Source organism: Rhipicephalus microplus, chromosome 5 (genome assembly GCF_043290135.1).
Source record: "Rhipicephalus microplus isolate Deutch F79 chromosome 5, USDA_Rmic, whole genome shotgun sequence".
NCBI lineage: Eukaryota > Metazoa > Arthropoda > Arachnida > Ixodida > Ixodidae > Rhipicephalus > Rhipicephalus microplus.
The window spans coordinates 121323498-121344519 of NC_134704.1; the positions used below are offsets into that span (position 1 = coordinate 121323498).

Sequence of the window (21022 nt, forward strand, 5' to 3'; positions counted from 1 at the left end):
GTTTTTCTACTTCATATATAATGATAAGCTAGCAATTTGGAAAACCAATTACATTGAACCAATTTCGTGCCACGAAACATGCTCCTCCCACCCTAAAGCAATTGGTCAGCTCCTTCGTCACACTAACCTATACAGGTACTCTTTTTTTCTCCCGCTCAATCAACGACTGGGAGAAGTTGTCACTAGAGGCTCTGGAAAGTAATGACCTGAAATCATTTTTCTGTGCATTACCTGCTCCATCTTTCCGATAGCTACACTCCCATTTCCTTTACAGTGCCATTCTTCTTGTGCCCATCGTACTCTTAGTCAAAATGTTTGTCTCACCAATTTGCCATGCTTGCAACTAACATGCCCGGATGTACTTTTTGCATTGTTACCGACTATACTTGTACACTTGATTTATTTTTCTTTTTTTATGCACAGCAAGATCTGCCGAGCACTACTTTCGCGCAGTTTTTGGTATTGCTCTTTATCGCACAACAATTGTGGACTGCATTTTCTGTTTTCTTTTTCTGTGAATCAACGCATTTCTTTTTTTTTTCTACACATTTTTTGTAATGTGTTCATTGTACTGCCTACTGCTGCCCAAAGTCTGGCATTCAGACTGGCAGTATTCTCCTAAACAAATGAATAAATGATACGGCAGTAAGCTGGATGAGCATATGAGGGGGGAAAAAGAAAGCTCAGATGAAGGAAAGGAGGTGAAGCTTTAAAGCTGTTGGAAATAGCATCTCTGCCTTTCATGTGTGAAGTGTTGTCGGCAACACTTATGTTGCACCAAATCATGTACATAAATATATTTAGGCCTCCCCATTGCCCCATTCTTGATAAGACAACTGTGAAACACCACCCCACCAGCACTTCATCAGCTTGACAAAAGAAGCACTTTCTTAGTGCTTTCTTATTAGAATATGCTTAAGAATGCTCTCCAACTTTTTTCTCTGATTTCTCTTTGAAGTATTTGAAAAGTATTTCAGAAATGTTCAAAAATATTTTGTTCGATTCACATTCTTTAATATTCCAGTTCACTTCACACCCAAAATATTGCTACTTGCACAGCTCTAGTTTTCTTTAAATATGGAGCTGAACCAGGAAACATGAGCACTCTCTAGTGCCACCACGTTAAATTTGTATTGAGGGGATGACCAAGAAAGATGTTGAACCCGTTTAGATGGGTGAATTGTCCTTTCAGAATTAGGCTAATATCTATTTGGTGCAAAATATACTGGTTACTACACCTGAAAGCAAATGCTTAACTTTAAGTTTTCTTTTTTGAATTTTGCACCTAACTAAATGTTACAGTATTGCCCTTTAAGGCTCTTTAAACTTGGACATTATGAGGCCTTGTACAGAACATTATTTGCTTGCATGTTGCACTCATGGACCTTTGAATAAGTTTTGCCTATTTTCATTGTCTGATGCGTATGTGAATCAATGTGAAGCTGAGTGATTGAATTTCATGCTAAAAAAAAAAAAACAGTACCTTTAAAGAATCGCTGTGAATGTCATCATCAATGATGATGATGAACTGAAAACGTTATGTTGAGCATTTTTCTTCTCTAGTGATGCGGCCATGTAAATTGTGCTTGATATGTCAAACGTTCTGTTATTTAGCAAAATATCATTGAACCCACTACACTTGTAGTCCACTTGGTCTCCTTGGTAGAATTTCTAGCTAGAAGTGTTAGGCTTCCAGCAATGCAGTACTGGTATTCCATTTTACATAGTAGAAGGAAAGAGGTGTAAATTTAGAGGACATTTCTTTTGTTAGACGCAATATGAATGCAAGTAATAGACAATGATGCCAAGGAAAGTTAGGGGATTGTATTAAAAGTAAATGTAATGATAATGTGAAGAAAGAGCTTCGCCACGGTGGTCTTCATGGCTAAAGTACTCGGCTGCTAACCTGCAGGTTGCGGGATCGAATCCTGGCTACAGCAGCTGCATTTTTGATAGAGGCAAAAATGCTGTAGGCTCATGTACTCAAATTTGGGTGCCCGGCAAAGAACTTTAGGTGGTCAAAATTTCCGGAGCCCTCCACTACGGCGTCGCTCATAATCATATGGTGATTTTAGGACATTAAACCCCACATATGCAAAGAAAAAAAAATGAACGAAAAGATTATCATTGTCTGTCAAATCTCATTAATTCACATGGCAGCTAATTTCAATTAGAAATTTTTGGTTCCTTTTTTTTTCGTTTATGGAGACTGGCTTTTTCACCGTGTGCATGAACAGTGAAATAGTGCTCTATTGTGGGCATTTTAATATGCGCTAGTGATTTTGGCAAGCATGCTGACATTATTTCAGGCACGCTGCCAACTCCTGAAATATGATGGATGTTTGAAACCCGCTTTTTCTTTTCTGTAGGATCTCTTCATTGAAGTCCAAGCATTTTGCATCGAGTTCAGCCGAATCAGAGAAGCAGCTGCTCTATTTCGTCTTCTCAAACAGCTCGATACAGCGGAACAAGGACCGTCATCACCATCTCAAACAAGTACGAAATAGCTCTGTGGATCACCATGGCAAGCGGAGCAGTTCTGTGAAATACGGCGTCGTTCAGAAGTTGTAACTGAAGAGCGTTGTGATTTTTATGCTGCGAAGAATTCTCTTTTATGGTTTTTTCTCGAAAATAAACTTTTTTATGTTTGTGCATCAGCGTCGTCAATTTTATTGGGCAAGTGCCTCAGTGTAGCTTTTGCTGGTAGTTGTGCGAGTAAATCTTATGGGACGCACAAGTTTGTAGGCTAGAGCTAGGTATAGGTGTGTGTGCAACATGCTGCAAGCTTTTGCAAATGGTGCTTTTTGGAGCAGGTAGTATCGATAACAGGTATTGTAAATGAAAAAAACTACGCAGGGTGATTTGTGGGGTGCCAAATTCGTGTTTTTATGAAGTACCACTTTCTTTAGGCTTTGTGTGGACCAACTAAGAGACTTTATGGCAAGCTTTACTAGCTTGGCAACCATCTTCAAAATAACGATCACCAACCCCTTGTCAGCAGCGTTGTGGTGTGTGTAGTCAAGATCATGACATGCAAGAAGTACTGTTTTCTTTTAGCACGTGGGTTGTGCTAGAGTGGAACTCAAGCATTTCACGAAACAGAGTTTATGTATTGGTCATCTTAGTAAGCGAGCTCTAGCTTCTGCTTAGCCTTATTCTGTTTTTGCTTCTCTTAAGTATTATACTAGGTGACATCTTTTCTCGACAGCACTGTGAAAACTATAGCACTGAAGCGCATGTCTGCTGCCGCACCAAAAGAATACGAAGTACTTACATTTTCTGGTAATTTTTTTATTTCATTTGCTTACATAAATTTTGCTTTATTTATTATAAAACTCAACCAGTTGTAGGACTTGATAGGTGAAAAATGTTTATTGTTCATTTTGCAAATATGCCTTTGTTTCCTTTCCATTTCTTAGACACCACCACCTTCTCAACACACCGGTTTTTCAAAAACAAACATGGTGTCAATCACGTAGTGGGTCAATGTGCGGCTGCAGATGCTCTGTTTAGCTCTCTAAGAAAAGTGTACTAATAATGTGACGCTGAAACATACACTGAACCGTCGAGATGTTTCTTCCATTCACATTTCTACTGGATATGATTTTCTAAATGCCTTAACGATGCGAGCAAGCAATACCAAAATCGGCCCACAAGCGATACTACTTACGGAGCAACACAAATGTGCAAAAGTTTGCATTTTGTAGCCTTCGCGCTATTAGTGTCAAGATAGGTTGACGCCAAGTACAGTCCCTCATTTTCAGAATCAAAACATTCAGCACTGTGGGTTGTCTCCTTTTACATAGCTCCAGAGCAGCCCTCCAACAACTGGTGGGATTCTGCGATGAAAAAATTTTATGTTGCGCTTTCAAGAAAATTGGCTCCTTTGTTGCCACTTCATAACATTTAGACAAGACGATTCCCCCAGAGATACGCATTCACTGACAATACAGTAGCTTTAACAGAATAAGTTTAGGTATGTTATGGAGTAGTTTTCTACATTTTGGTATCTTTTAGTAAGAAAGTGAAATCACTCAAAAGTTTTACGATGAATTGGCTAATATTCTCTTCTAAATACTATCCAAAGTTGGCAAATATATGTGCATTTTTTATTGTGAGCAATTACAGCCTTTATATATGTGTCTTGGAGAATAAATGCTGTTATGCGACTGTGGACTCTTGCAAATGATGCTGAAAGCTGCAGTTGTCACACAAGGGCACCAGGCTTCCGAGTGAACGCAAGCTTGAAATGACTGCTCAAAAACACCTCGTTTTTAAGTTGCATTCAAGAACATATTATTGTCAACCTAGTAGCCTTTTAAACAAGACATTTCTTGGGAAGGTGCAGGCTTGAAACAATGCAAAATGGGTGAAAAGGGAGTTTCACCGAAGCCAACATTTCAACAAAAGGACATGTCTTTGTCAGGGCACCAACTACCTTCTTTAACGACATGCCAATGTATGCCCGGCTCGCTCTCCCCAGCCTAAAAATGGAGGAGAACGAGAACAAGTCTGTGAGTAAGAAGAGCAAAGAAACAAGAGGAGGAAGCTATTGAAAATTGAGAGATTTGGATTACAAATGGTTTGTCAGTTTTGTACCGCAAGGAAGTAAAATAGGGAGTAAAATACCACCCCACAAAGACTGAATACTAGTTTTGGTCTCTGTTGGGAGTAGTAAGGGGTCATTTTGCACGGCCACAATCCCAGTAGGATTGCAGTAAGGTGCTACTACATGCCACACCAAAGTGGTTACACTGGTGGCAAGATCCAGCTGAGAAAGTTCATATAATTGCTATTGCAATAAAATAAGTTACTTAACTGATCAGCCACACCTGACAAAAAACTCTCTTGCATGAAAAAGATTATGAATACGTGTTGGATAAAAATTTAAGTCAAATAAGTCCTCTTAGATAATCTCAGCAAGATAAGGAAATGGATAGCATACTCATGCATTTGTCAACTGCTTCATGAATGCAAAAGGCCTCAACGATCTCATGCTCTATCTCTTCCTTTTTTTAAAAACAGTGTACCAAAAAGATCAGAAGAGCACCTTGAACACCTGGCATGGTCGACCAAAAAACCACCAATCATGATATGCACCTTGTATGTTCCTTAGCCCTTTCATTGAAGCATCTTTTAAGATATTTCAGATTCTTTTTCACCCTTTGTTCCAGTGGTTGATAGGCTTGCCACCTGTCCAGCTTTAGACCGGCTCGGTTAGTTTTTTTAGACAGCGGGTGTCACAGAACGAGCGCTAAAAATGAGCGCGCCGCCAAATTCTTGCGACAACGGGCGGAAGAAACGCTGCGAGGTCAAAAAGAAAAAAAAGAAAAAACAAGCATCCAGGGCTCCCCGGGCGCGCGACGCCTCTCCTCTCGGAAGCGGCGAAGCGATGAACCTCCTCACCCCACAGCGGCGGCCGAGCAAGCCCGCGATTTTTCCAGAAGGAACGGGGCGGGGTCAGACCGAGTTGAATCATCCTCCGGGGAGGGCATTCCAACCGTCTCACTCTCCCCTCAGCCTTCGCCGCGTATCGCGCCGACGAAATGACGAGAAATTTCTGGAAGGCGGCGCGGAAGGTATTTAATCGAGCGGCCGAGACGAGAAAGCAGGAGAAGACGGAAAGTTAGCGCCGGAGCGCGTAGGGATTCCGCCGTGGAGTCAGCGAAGGTGCTGTCTGTAGTGACAGAGCAGGAGATGAAGAGGAGTTCCACCTGAGGGGTGAAGGCTCGGGCTACAGGCAAGAGCGTGTGTTTACCGCTATCGAGCGAAGACGCGTGGCAACAGCTGCGTGTGTGAAGCCGACGGGTTCCGGCGAAGAAGTTGAAGTTTGAAGAGTGGCCAATTGAAGACGCGAGGTTTCCTGGAAGAGAAACTTCAGGGGGGCAGCGGAACGACAACAACGCTGGACTTTGAGTGAGTGATTCTCGGAAGAGTATCATTCAGACTTTTGTTCCAAGGACTTTGGACTGAATAGGTTTTCTATCTCTTTAGTCTTTAAGTGTCTTGGTTGTTCAAATGCATGCGACTGCATTGTAGTGCGTATTGTTGTCCGTGTCCGTTGTTTCAAGTGTGGCTGATTGTATTGTGTAGTATGTTGATTGATTGGTTTGATTGGTGACATATTGTATGCAACTATTGTGGAGTGTGCATTTTTGTGTATTATTTTTGATCTGCCATTATTGAGAATATAATTTGTTTGTTTATCAACTCTCGGCTCTGACTTGTTCTTTGGGCCACAGCCGGCGTCCGCTGGCGCGCCAAAAAGGACCACTTCTAAATTGTCCACGCTTTCGTGGTGCGGTTCGGGGGGCCGATACTTCGGCTCTTGGAATTAGCCCGGCGATTGCCTCCCTAATAAACGGGACATGTGTGACAGCGGGCCAGTTGCCAGTCCATACCGGCAGTCATGGCCTGTTTATTTTCACAGCAGTGAACGAAGCGTCATTCTAATCATTGGTAATCATTGGTAATTATTAGCAGCTATAGTATTAGATAGGTCAGCTTAATGTGCCATTTTTGTTTGTACGTCAGGCTTAGTTGGCTGAAGGAAAGCAATGTTACATTAAAAAGCACTGCATGCCAAGGACATGACATGGCATCTATTGTTAAACACTAATTTAATCTCCTGGTAGCTCATTCCCCCACCTCCCTCTATTGAAGAAACGCTTTTTTCTTTGAGAAAAGGTGGCAACCCTACTGGTTGACCAGCCATGCTGGCATGACCTTTTGTTTTTCATAACTGCGTGATTGTGGCACATATATATCCATAGGTGACGGCAATAAAGAGCAGTTGTTGGCCTGCACCCATGGCATTTACTGTGTTTGTTGGTCCTTGTTTCGTAACGCTGAACTTTCCTAAAACGTCTGATATGTACGTTGGAAGTCCCATGTAAATCTCAATACCATTTCTATGTTATGCTGAATACACTCAGCATCGAACACACCAGTGTCAGAGAGGATGCTGCTTGTGTTCTTGAACACATATATTTCATAGTCTATTGTTTTGGTCAGTACCACTAGAAACACCTGGGAGAATGAGACATTTTGGCCATGTTGTGAAGAATGCTGTATTCTTTATCATGAAACCAGCATACAATTAAGCCAAGGAAAGCATAGGGAACATTATTTGTTGTTTTTGATTTGTGTAATAATTATAAAGGAATTAATGTAAATGAAATAGCACCCTTTCCATCCATAGAATATCAACTGACAACTGCGCTTCAGTTGCTTGATCAATTGAGCTACAATAGAGGGCACACACTCATTCATATTTTGTTGGGTATTTATGGTCCCTATATGCCCGGAACTGCTACCTAGTGTCATTTGCAGCCAAGGCAGTGAGTATGGAACACCCTTCACGGATGCTTACCTGTCAAGTGGGAGGGGGTAAAGCGAGCGGAGACATTGCGGGAGCGCACTGCACATGGGTTGAGAGCCAAGAAATATTTTTCAGACAATCAAAAACAGTTATCTGAGTAGAGGGCCAAGTTCATACATATTAGAGGGCCGAGTTCGTATAGCGAGTAGGTCGTGTTCACTTTTCAATTACTAGCAGACTCAGTATGCAATAGTAGAACACTTATGGTGCGGTAATATTTCCATACTGAGAACGCCTAAAAGTACAGGTGCTTGTTCTATTGGGCCTTGGTCTAATATATACTTTTGTAGACTACTGAGACACGTAATGACGCTTTAGTCACGCAACAGATATGCAAAGCACAAGTTAAATATGAAATGTGTCCATGCGATAAAGGTGGAAAAAAGCCAAATCTGTCTGCTGTGCCTGACCCAGGCGTCGGCGAGGTGCCCCTCAGGTCATGTGAAATATTTCTGCATGCTTGATGTGTGCTTTGTCCGGAATGCACATTTGGCATCCGCCTCGACAAAGCGGTGGATCCTGGACACAGCTCCGTGTAGCCACGCTAATGTATGAATAAATGCGTAAGAGCAGATTTTGTCTCGCTTGTGCAATCCTGTTACACGAAGACACCGTGAACTGGTCCTTCTGTCACAAACGAGCGCTCAATAAAGCATGCGCCTCCAAATTCTAACCACTTTGTGGAATCGAGGCGCTGCTCAAGACGTGACAAAAGCTGGTGCAAAGAAGAAATAAGCCTCAAAGTAAGCCGTGCGCATGGCTCTTCTCTCCCTCGAAGACACCGCCACCCCGATTAACCTCTTCGCATGTATTGCCGAGCGAACTTTACAAACATCTCAAAGGAAAGTGGCGTGGTGATGCAGAGTTACGTCCCGTTACGTGAGAGGCCCCGCTCTTTCAACAGCCTTGACTGTGCGGTGCACCCACGAAACGCCTAGAAATTTCGGGAACGCAGCGGCTAGTTCATATAAGCAAGCAGAGGAGAGAGTCGCATCAGCAGATCGAGGCGAAGTGTGTTTTCCTCCTGCAGGTGAAAGCAATTCTCTTTCAAATAGGAGAAGAGTGTGTGTCTACCGCCTGCGGGCGAAGACGTATTCTGCAGTCGCAGCACGTGAATGGCCAACGTGTTACTGATGAAGAAGTTTTGTTATTGAAGTGCAGACATTGGACGACGCGAGAGTTTCCTGGAAGAGAAACTTCGAGCGCAGCGGGATGACAATTGGCGCTGTACTTTAAGTGAGTGTTTCCGTGATGAGAAGCATTAATTAAGGCTTTGTTTCAAGAACTTTGGACTGAATACATTTGACGAATATTTCAATCTATCGGTGCCTTACTCAGCCGATGCATCAGATTGCATTGTAGCGCCTGTTGTTTGTGCCCATTGTTTTGAGTGTATCTTGTTGTGTTGTGTAGCCCGTCCTTTTCAGTATTTTGTGATTTGTGACATATTGTATTGAATTATTGCTGAGATTGCATGTTTGTGTGTGTTTTTCTGCCATATTTGAGAATACTTTTTTGCTTTCCTATCAACTTTTTGCTCTGCCTCGTTGTTTGCGCCACAGCCGGTGTTCGCTGGCGTACCAAAGGAACCAATACTAAATTGTCCGTGCTTCCGTAGTGCAACACAGGGGGACGATATGTCAGCCCTTCGAATTATACCTGTGATTTCCGCCCTAATTAAAGGGACCAGTGACACCTTCCTATGCTCTTGCTTTAGAGTAGCATATATTCCCCTTCCTCCCATAAAAATGCGTATATTTTTTACTTATAAGTACTGTGAACTAGTAGCTCCCTTACAGTAAGGTTGCTTAGGATCTCGTTGATAGTGAAAACTTATTTTTTGTAGGCACAATAACGAAAAGACACCAAAATACATGTTAATTTTTTTGCTAGCCACTGGCAGTAATACTATGTCGTGCATTCTTTGCAATGTTAAAGGTTATCTTACTACTCCTGCAATGTAAATTCATGTGCACTGCTTTGTGTACTACTTGTTTGACCTTAGCCCAACTCTCTGTATAAGCCTTCTCTTGTAATGTTGAGTCTTCTGATATTTAGATCTGTAATATATATCAATTTTTCATATCTGCATTCTCATCTTGTCAGCATGTTGCTGGTCTGCTGGTGAGCGTAGCCGACAAGATCGCCAATGAACAGGAGTCCTGTATTGATGTGCCGTGCAAGTGTATTGTTCCTGCAAAAATGATTGCAGCATATATCTCCTTTATCAATATTGTGTAGAAGTGGTTTGGAGCCTGGTTGAGCTGTGCTAGTCAGGTATACGGTAGAAAACAGCACAATGGGGAGATGAAAAAGGGGCACTAATCTGGGTGCTTCTTTCACTTGTCCCAGTGTTTTTTTTTTCTTTAGCGCTGTTTTCTCTTTGTGGAGGGTGCCGCTTTTCGGACAGAATACGAAAAAGTCTGACGTTGCCCTTGCCTTGATAGCTTGTGCATCCGTATGCGACGAAGTGTGCAGGCATGGTGTCCGTGCAAAACTGCAAGAGCAACGACCTCATGGTATGCCTCAGGGTACCGAAATGCCAAAGATGGGGTGGAGTCATCTGCTACTTTTTCAACTGCTTAAAGGGCGCTTGCGAGAGGCATGCTTGAAAAACAAGGAAAACTGATTGAACAGGCACTACCATCATTGATGTACGCAGATGATATAGTGCTAATGGCCGACAACAAGGAAGATTTGCAAAGATTGATGGACATCTGGGGTAATGAGGGAGATAGGTTAGGTTTCAGATTCAGTAAGGAAAAATCAGCAGTCATGATTTTTAATGATAATGAAGGTGGTGAGCTTAGGATACAGGAGGTCACGCTAGAGATAACAGATAAGTACAAATATCTGGGCATATGGATGAGCAATGGGACTGAGTACCTAAGGGATCACGAAATATACGTAACCACTAAAGGTAACAGGAATGCAGCAGTGATGAAAAATAGGGCACTGTGGAATTACAATAGGTATGATGTGAGAGGAATGTGGAAAGGGGTCATGGTTCCGAATTTGACGTTCGGCAATGCGGTCTTGTGCATGAGATCAGAAGTTCAAGCAAGATTAGAAATTAAGCAACGTGGAATAGGTGGGCTTGCTTGAGGAGCTCACGAGAATACACCAAATCAGGGAGTACAAGGTGATATGGGATGAACATAATTTGAGGGCAGGGAAGCTAGCAGCAAGAAAAAATTTGAGAAGCGATTGAGAGAAATGGGGGAGGATCGAGCGTTGGGCTAGGAAGGTTTTCAGCTACTTATACACGAAGAATGTCGATACAAAATGGAGGAAGCGAACCAGAAAATTGACGGGTAAATACTTAGAAAATAGCAGGGGGCCAAACCAAAAAGAACTATCAGTTAAAAAAAAGGTAAAGGAAATGGAGACTGGCATGTGGAGAATTGGCATGATTAAGAAGTCCGCTCTTGAGATCTATCGAACTTTTAAGCAGGAAATCGCCAAGGAAAGGATCTATGATAACACTCGGGGTAGTTCTCTACTGCTTGAGGCCAGGACAGGAGTATTGCGAACCAAGACATATCGGGCCAAATACGGAGGGGTAGACACGGTATGCAGTGCGTGTGGAGAGGAAGAAGAAACTGCCGAACACTTGATAATGTTCTGTAAAGGGCTTCACCCTGTAGTTCAGGATGGTGACGCAGAGTTTTTCAAAGCACTGGGGTTTAGAGACAGGGAGGGCAAAATAGACTTTAAGTGGGTAGAATTAACTGGAAGGAGGTTATCTGATTGGTGGCTAAAGTCAAGGCACGAGTGAAAATTAAACCATTCACTGCAAAGTACCAGTACTATACTGCACTACTTGAAGGAAAAAAAGATAAACCTAGTTGGTGGTGCACTAAGTATTACGGCTGGGTGTCGTTAGCCGCCACCCGATCTAAAGGGTACAGCCACATCAATCCATCCATCCAGCCATCCTTGAGCATGCGCAGTAGCTTTTTGCAAACTGTCCATTCCTGGTTGTTAGATTCGCAGTAATAGTAAAAGTAATCACTATAAATTCACAAAACCCGATTATAATAAATAAATGCGGCTGTGTTTTCTATTTATTTTTTTGTGATGAAGGAGCACGTTAAAAAAGGGGCGGAGGGGGGGGGGGTGGTTGGTAGAAAGTGAGAGAGGCGTTTTTACTACTGATCTTCCAAAACATACGTCAACCAGCTTCTAAATATATTTGTCAGATGCTGTTAGAGGGTGGACTCGAGCACAAAAAAATCACAGCATATCCACGGACTCTCGTATGCGACTCTTGCTCAGCCGTCACTAACTACAGCAAAGGCCGCATTTCGCCTTAAGCGCTTCGCATCCTCTGCCAGGCACCACAATCCAAAAAACAAAAACAAAAAAAACATGTTCACCCTGACAAGGATCCCCGCTCACGCGGGCCCAGTCCACCCACGCCTCCCCAACCTCAACGAGGTCACGCACTCTCTTGCGCGAGGCCTTGACAGCCGCGCTGGAGCTACTAGAGACGAGATGGACACCATGGACAACCTGACTACCTACAATGATCTGGTTAAGAACTTTTACCTCAGACGCCGAGCCTTTCTCCCACCTCACCCCAAGCTCAACCGGGCACAGGCCACCACTTTGCGTCTACTTCAAACAAACACGTATCCCTCACCTGCCCGCTTTCACCTCATATCCACGGACGTGTACACAGCCTCCCACTGCCGGTGCTGCGGCACTCACCCGGCTACGCTTAAGCACAGGCTGTGGCAGTGCCCGGCCCAGTACAGGCACACTAACGCTACGACCCTTTCGTCGAAGCTCCATGAGGCTCTGCGGAGCCCCGCTCTTGACGACCAAACCTGGGCGACCCAGCACGCCTGTGAGGGGGCGTCGAGACAAGCCCTTGACGTCCCCTCATGGGAGGCCTAGGCCCGGCCGCCTGAACCTGCTGGTTTCTTATAATAAAGTTTATTCCTCCTCCTCCACGGAGTGAATGATGATGAGTGTGGCGAAGCGTCCGTCCGTCCACCTAGTTAACACTCCAAGTACCACCATGTCGCATGATTTCATCATGTACAAGTACCCCCGTCCGACAGACATTTCAAGGACTAAACGGGAGGTGGCTACCTACTACTATACACACATCGGGGTTGCACGACCCACGGCATCATGAGCTTCGCCCCTTAAGTAGACCGGAACAAACAAGGCAGAGAAAACGGGTTCACCGGTATAGTGACGAAAAAATATGGGGCCCTTTTTTGGGGGGCGCCAAGCATCCCTGCCGGGATTCGAACCCGGGACCTTTGGATTAGAAGTCGAACGCGCTATCCACTGCGCTACAGAGATGAGGTCGACCGTGAGAAATTTCTAGTTGATGCGAATTTCGTTCAATGAACTTGTTATTTGCGACACTGCCTGCAGTGAGCTGAAGCACACTTTGCTGACTTAAGTACTGTCGGGTGTGGGCGACAGTCCGTGCATTTTGCTGCAGCGATCATGCTTACTGTAGGTCGACCTCGCTGTGACGTTTGTTACCATAGAGTTTAGCAAACACACCTTCGGCGCTAATCGGCGAGCGTTCGTGCTAAGCCAAAATAGCGCTGGAGGAGACCAAGGAAGTTTGGAACTATATACACCTTCTTACGTGGTGTTCTATATCGCAGTCAAGATGACGGAGCTGCCACGCTAAAGTATTAGTAAATTGGTTTTTGTCATTTTTTACGAATGACCTATTATCACTCCCTTAAAAGAGTGATTGAGAGCATGGTACGTGTCTGTCAGAGGTGAGCGCGATGTGTGCGCAATCCGACGATCACCTAAAACCCGGCACGAACACTTCGATCAATCGCGACAAGGGCCGATTCGGATTAGGCTTGATCCGGACCGGCTGCTGCTGCTACATGGTTACTACTTTTAATTGCGATCAGGCCTGATCGGGATCGAGACGACCAAAATCAGTGCATCAGGATCAAGCACCGGCGTAGCTATGTGGTAAAGCTGACGCGCAGCAGACCAGGGTTCGAACGCCATTGTGTCCTTGGTGCTTCTTATATACTTAGTTTTTTATTATTAACATTTCGAGCTATTGTAGTTACAAGCACTGGCGGCGGCGAACATCTACTGCGAACGCGACCCTTATATGATCTCATACAGCTTTCGCTGTCAAACATATGCCACGCAAGAACCTTGTTCCACAACCCAAAAAGAAACTGACGTTTGGCTAACACACACGTTCCTTCTTCTCAAGATATATAAAGTGCTTCGAGTTCCCGGGCAGTGCTCTCATGGCTTGTACCCAATCTTAAGCTCCTGTAACTGCTGCACATGCGCAGGCGAATGGGCATTCTCTTTATTGATTATCGATAATTCATGTTCCCTTTCACGAACACGCAAAGGAGCATGAGTTATCTCGATAGAACACGGAGTTCAGTGTGTGCTGCCATATTTAGGCAGCGTGTTGCCCCTTATCTATCTCAAGCGCGGCGGCGCAACAACATGAATGCCTCAACTGCCAAAATCAAACGCTAAACTTTCTCTGAAACTGCTTCTTGGGCGAGCTGGTTCATGATTAAGATATATTTACCAACGCAAGAAAGAAATAAAATGCAGAACTTTCTGGAAGGAAACACACATTGCTCTAAACTCACAACTGATTTATTGTTTCGAACGCAGATACTTTTTTGTAGGCACACGTAGGAACAACAGAAAGAAAACACGGCGAAAAAGAAGCGGTGAACATCACGTGTCAACTGCCTGCCGAAAGGACTAACAACCGAAGGTAACCGCGCCATTTAAAATTCTTACGCCACAGTGTACGGCCCTGATATGAAAGAAATGAAAAATATATATATATACTTGATCCTAAAACCAACCTGGGCAAACACGTTAAGCCAGAGGCCTATAAGCAGCCACACACGAAAGATAGAAAATATCTAAAACGTTAAACACTGGAACGAAATATTAAAACTATTGAAAATGCATGCGCCGTAGGTAGCTTATTTCCTTTCTTGAGAGGGATAATAGAGGGCCTGATTGATTGATATGTGGGGTTTAACGTCCCAAAACCACCATATGATTATGAGAGACGCCGTAGTGGAGGGCTCCGGAAATTTCGACCACCTGGGGTTCTTTAACGTGCACCTAAATCTGAGCAAACGGGCCTACAACATTTCCGCCTCCATCGGAAATGCAGCCGCTGCAGCCGGGATGTGAACCCGTGACCTGCGGGTCAGCAGCCGAGTACCTTAGCCACTAGACCACCGCGGCGGGGCAAATAGAGGGCCTGCTTACACGCAATTGTCACGTGGTGTATCGCTTCGTTTTTTCTCCTGTTTTGTTCCTGTTCTTTCAACGTGTGCTTTCAAAAAGGCCGACGTTTAAAGTAATGAATGAGTTGCGAGTTCAGCGCTGTTTGTGTGTGTGTGTTTCCTTCCTGAATGTTCTGTCTTTATTTTGCGTTGGTAAATCTATATTCACCGTGACACTTTCCACCCAGTACGGCGGCAAGCGTGCTTCACGATTTTTCTCTCCTTGAATTGTGCGCTTTTTTTCTTTTCTTGTGAAACGTCAAAAAGACCTTCCTCGACAGTCCGGAACGTCGTCACCATGTGCATCGCAATCTGCAGAGGCACCTTCATGAGGTACGTACGTATGCTATAGCGGTGGGGAGAAACTAGAACAGCGTGACTTGTGACTCAGTTGAACTGTGACATGCCTTGAATGTCGCTACGGGGAATTTGTGCTTTTAGCCGTCGTCATAGTAGCGAATACGGCTCCAGCTTGTGCTAATGCACCTAATGGGCTTATCATTAACCAGTTATCGGAACACACACCCAATGCGAATATCTTAGCCAAAGCATGATCTTTGAGTGCTCGGTGACATAGGCTAAAAGCAGAGATTTGCTTTGCGACAGTGCAAGCGTGTCGCGGTTTGACCGAACAGACAGCCACGCTTTCCGCACTTCACGCTTCTTTGTATCGCAATAGAATGCCGTCATATTTGTGCTCGATGGGCGCAATTTATTATGATGGGTGAGTCGTAATATCTCATTGTTAGCATGCGGCCTGCTCAAAAGCATGGAAGTGATTTGGTGCTGCATACCACAGGCAAAGTAGAGGCAAATTGTGGCTGAACGTTGAAATACCTGCCGTCAAACTTGCATAGACGCTGTTGCATACTTCAAGTTACTGAGTTTGTTATTTTTCCTATTCTTTTCAAATATCCACTGTTGGTAGAGCTCGACGTATTTCGTTGTGAATTGAGTTCTGCGCAATCATCAAAGACCGCACCGCTAAGACTGTGATATTCACAGACAGTGCTCAGAAATATTTTCCTCTGGCCCTGACTGTTGTATCCAAAGACGGCGCAGTGGTGCTCAGACGACTTCTTGAGAAAGGGGCAGCGTGAATGAGCGCTTTCTTAAATGTTGAAGCAGACGTTCCGCTTGTACGTTAACCTCGTGCGATAGACGCACACTTGGCAGTTCAGAATAAAATGGCGTCTGGGGTGCGAGAGTATGCCGCCAGAAGTCCAGCCGCCTGAATGCGAGATAGGCGTGCTCTGGTTTATACACAGGATGAACGGGAACCAATAACTGTAGCATTCGTAACTTACCATGTGGGTGGCACGCTCCTTTCGAAAGGCGGATGCTGCAGTGTCCGAAGCGATTTTCGACCTCTATATCTTACTTACGGTGAGAGCACAAGACATACCAAGTCCTGCCATTACGACATAGGCGCGTGCGCATACGTCGCACGGGGCAGCGAACTTTGAAGCGTGCTCTGCAAACCTTTCACGCCATCTCACTATTGATGACGAAAACATGCTGAAGCCTCGATCTCGGAGTATCGCCAACGGCAAATCGTGTTTGCGACAAGTTCGCAGATCCCACGTACAGTGAAAATCAATGATATGCGAAGCACGAAGGAGGAAGGTTGATATGTGACTTTAAAATCAGCACAACGTTATACGAGGCGGACGTAAATTATGCCGTACATGACTCCCATGTCATGATTGTCATGTTTGAGCTTGTCATTTACCATAAAGTTTCCCACAAACTTTGTGAGAAACTATTTTTGTGAGAAACGTTATGTAATTTACCTTTGTCATCTGTTCACATGACGTGACACAAAATTCTGTGAATGTGGAGCTATATAACGAAACGGCCGCCACCACGCTATGAGCTTAACTTGTAGTCATGACTTACATGACATGCATGTCATGATTTCCACGGTAGGGTGTATCACTTATGCTCGCCATGCAGTCATGTCATACCATACCAGTTTTGCAATATGCCATGTGAACGAAACCGCCGCAAGGGCAGCAAGACCACGACATGTCAATCATGACATTCATGACATGCATGTCATGATTTTCATGTAATCGGTTACGCTTGTCATGCAATGATGCTATGCCACACCAATTTTGGTGTTGATACCATTATCGAAACGGTCAGGAGAGCTAAAAGACGTAGGCGGCTAGATTAGACAGACAGACAGACAGACAGACAGACAGACAGACAGACAGACAGACAGACAGACAGACAGACAGACAGACAGACAGACAGACAGACAGACAGACAGACAGACAGACAGACAGACAGACAGACAGACAGACAGATAGACAGATAGATAGATAGATAGATAGATAGATAGATAGATAGACAGATAGATAGATAGATAGATAGATAGATAGATAGATAGATAGACAGATAGATAGATAGATAGATAGATAGATAGATAGATAGATAGATAGATAGATAGATAGATAGATAGATAGATAGATAGATAGATAGATAGATAGATAGATAGATACGCTCAATGTCGCCGAAGTTTGCTAAGAAATGCTTCGCATTTAATAAATCGCCGGAAGTATGCCAGAGAATGTGTTTTATGTGGCTTAGTCATTTCGCGCAGCGCGTTGAGCGAGAGGTGATAGAACTGACTCCCAGGGCTGCAATTTCTGTTAAGTTTTTTTTTTCGATCGTCTGTAAGTGTATACTTTAAAGCGACATATCCGCGATCATAATACGTCAGTGTAGCAGTAGCAGACTCCAGCGTAAAACACCTTCGTGTTCAAAATACATCACTTTTCTATCCCCTGTCTAAACCTCAATTATTTCACTTAGATTACCCTGCGACTTCTTGGTCGAACCCCCGTAGCGGGTAACAGCACAGAGGCACAAGCAAGCAAGAAACGATGTCTTTGAAAATGCTGGTGGTCACACCAGGATGGAAATGTTCATGAATATATGTACACAATACAGATTTTTGTGGCGATATAACTGCACACGAAGATCTCTCAGCTGATAAATTCTGCCAACGCTGGCATTCCCCTACAAGGGCGCCTTTATCATGGCGCTGGGAACAGAGTGATTAACTATATTGAAGTAATATACGTCATTCAGCTCGAGAAAAAGGAAAAATACATTTCTCGTCAGTAAGCTGCGCCTGGGTAGGGTGATGAAGAGCTAAAACATTGCACTTCCATGGTCTCACTGCCTCCATCACAGACTCCAACGCCCATGATCAGTTTTGCGGAAGCCACGCACGTTGGTACTACATGTACCACCCATTTCTCGACGGTTCACGCACATGAAGTATCACTTTCAGAAATGTCGCTGTTAAATGCTCGAAAACTGCTGCTTTGTTTGCCTTACAGTGAGTTAGTCCATGATGAACACAAAAACATTGATCAAAAAGTGCACTGGTACTGTAAAACTGTTATGGATTGCTTGCGTGCCATCAAGTGGACCATAGCCATAATTTGTAGTCGATGGAAAATCAGGAACCTATACTCCGAGCCTCTTGCAGGCTCTAAAAAAGGTCGTAAATAAATGCAAGTAACCTGTACATAATAGGCTGATATGTCGAAATACTGAAGCGTTGCACCAATACCACATAGCGCGCAGAAGACGAGAAGAAAGAAAATTTGTTTCGAAAGCACGAGGTAGTGCTGCTCCAACCTGTGTCTGCATGGCGCTGCCATGATCGGGCAGCGACGAGGGCGCTGCGACGTCGCTGCCGCGGCGTCCGCGTCGTGACGTCGAGGCATTCTTGAAGACACGCAATTCTAGGACCTGGTGAGCAGCCGGTCCCCCCGTCTCTGCATCCACGCTGCCACAGCCATGCTTGCTGCGCTGCGTTTGCTCCAGCTGCTTATGTGTGTCGCGACCGCGGCAAGCTCGGCTAGCGTCTACCCTCGCAGCTTCCAAAGTGCCTGGGAAGAGGAGTACCGGAAGCGACAGCCGCCCCCTGCCTTCGAAGATCGCTTTAGGCACGACGAACAGCGATTGAACGAGAAAGAGAGTGATTTAAAGAAACAATGGCCACGATTCTACGGTCTCGGTAGGCCGCAGGAGGTGGAAGCCGCGCTGCCACCGCCTCCGGAGCCTGCCGACTTGTTTCGCAGTATTCTACAGCGCGCGAACAGATTCCGAGATCTGCACGATGACAGCAGCAGTATGTTGGACAGTCACATTGCACTATCTGGTCAGGCTGTACGAGAGGTCTTCTCTAACGCCACGGGCAAGTCTAGGACGGCAGACATCAGTCGCATGCGAGTCCATCCGGGTAGCCTCGTGCCACGAAAGAGGCGCGTTGGTCTGCGCCGCTTCACGAGGAAGCTTTTCTACAAACTGCCGAGTGCAACCACAACCACGACTAGGACACACAGGGCCACCACCCCTACAAGCTTACCGATGACGAAAAGTACGACAGCCCATACGACAGCGTTCTCGCTTGCCTTCTACCCAACCCGCCACCGGAAGCTATTCGTTAGGCTTCGCAAGGTAGATAAGAACCGACTAATCCAGAAGTTGGCAACCAAGGGCTTTGTATTCACTACCCCCAGAAAGCGCGCGCTGGCTCAAACGAAAAAGACCCGCCAAGACCGCATCAGGCACCAAGAACCTCGGCGGCGTCAGGAATCCCCACTGCACGCGGCCAGCCCACGAAGTGTGGTAGAACAAGCATACGCGTTTCCTGAACTTGCCAGGAGGTCCCGCAACTCTCACCTCAGTCTATCAGACGGCTTTCTCCGCAAGCGCTTCGGCACATTCAAGGACCTCGAAGTTCACCTTGTCAGCGGTGGTTCGACGACAAACTTCGAGGTACTAGACATAGAGGCCGTGTACAAGCGGGCAGCCGTCTACAAGACGCCCATGGACAACAGCTCCGTGGAGTTGTATTGCTTGGCAGGATACAGAACGGCTGCCAGCGTCACGTGGCGCGTGAATGGCCGGCCGCCTGAAGAGTTCGTCAGCACCGAGACGGCCTTCTCGAAACGCGACGGTGGTCTCAAGGTAATCATATCGCGGCTGAAGCTCCAGAAGCTCGAGGTTCTGCCCACGACTACCGGAAACTACAGCTTCGAGTGCGTCGCTAACATCGACGACTCAGACGCTCGCGCTTCCATAGAAGTGGCTGGCTTGTTCAACAACACCTGCATCGACAGCGGTGACTGCGAAGCGCGGAACGCGCTCTGCACATTCGGAAAGTGCGAGTGCAAGGACTTCCTCCCGGTGCCCTTGAACTCCCGGCATACGACGTGCCGCTCTTTCGGCTACATCGGCTGGCCCTGCCACTACGACGAGCAATGCTCCTACGCTGTGCAGAACAGCGTGTGCAGTGCCAAGGGCCGATGCGCATGCTTGGACAACTACAGGCGCAACCGGGACAACCAGTCATGCGTGCCTCACAGTGGCCTGGGCGCCGAGTGCTCCGACCAGAAGGAGTGTGAAGGTGTCCATGCCGTGTGTCGGGCAGGACACTGCCGCTGTCCAGAGGGAACCAGCCCCAGGGCGGGAAGCTGCTTCGATCTGCCGGCGTCGCCGCTCTTGGAGCGTATGAAAGACAAAATGTTTCTCCCCGCCAACATCACCATTGTACCACCGATAGAAGACTCGTCGATGGCAGCACCGTCTCCCACTGTGCTGCCCGTGAGAAGGCCATCTGTTTCCTCAGCTAGTTGTCTGGGTCGGACTGCAGGAGTGGCTCAGGCCATCCTCCCGCTGTTCGCCAGCCTCGTGTACATTGATATATTTCATCAGATAGCTTCATCGTTGTCGTGTCACTGACTCTCACACTTTGATAACGCCTTACATCAACCACAAAACGTTCTCGGCGGCCACCTGTTCGCAGAGCCTTTGGGCATTTTGCTTGAAGCTGTACTTTTCGACGAGCATAAACAGCAGGCCCATCTGTGGTTATCACGCTGATGAATGCAAAGCTGCAGCTGAGATGTTAGCTTTTGCGTACTATTAACCACACTGGCTGGCTCGAAGGACATGGGGGCTGTCTGTTGGGTTTCTCCGTCATTCCCTGTAAAGCGAAACAATGCGTGAACATAATAGAGCGAGCACGTGCAAATTATTGTTATCTTATTGTTCATACTTATTATGAGAAACAAGCGTGGGGTCTAGATATGGCTTCTCAGAAGACCGACATAGATAAGTGTCACGCGTCCGTTCGCAGTATAGGCCAACTCTTTCAATCAAGAGCGAATTCCATGCACGCAGTCAAGAGAAGAAAAAAAACGTGGGTTGCAAAGTGTGGGAACACTGCTAGCGTAACACTGCTAAGAGGCATGCAACATGTTGTAGTGGTGTAAAAGTGGGTGCCAATAAATGGCTTGTGGCATTGTTACCTATTGGGCCGTGTCCAGCTTAT

General features: G+C 45.5%; 1 protein-coding gene and 1 non-coding gene across 2 annotated transcripts in view; one reads left to right on the forward strand and one right to left on the reverse strand.

Moving 5' to 3' along the window:
- LOC142817910 (CCR4-NOT transcription complex subunit 11-like) overlaps window positions 1-2654 on the forward strand; it is a 57830-nt gene extending 55176 nt beyond the window's left edge. The window contains exon 13 of the mRNA XM_075895861.1: window positions 2370-2654. Coding sequence (XP_075751976.1) covers window positions 2370-2507 — 138 coding nt within the window. The 3' untranslated portion in view covers window positions 2508-2654. The remainder of the gene's footprint in view (window positions 1-2369) is intronic.
- A 9973-nt stretch (window positions 2655-12627) lies between these two features.
- On the reverse strand, window positions 12628-12700 carry TRNAR-UCU (transfer RNA arginine (anticodon UCU)). The gene has a single exon. It is a non-coding gene; the product is annotated as a tRNA-Arg (tRNA).
- Between the last annotated feature and the right edge of the window lie 8322 nt (window positions 12701-21022).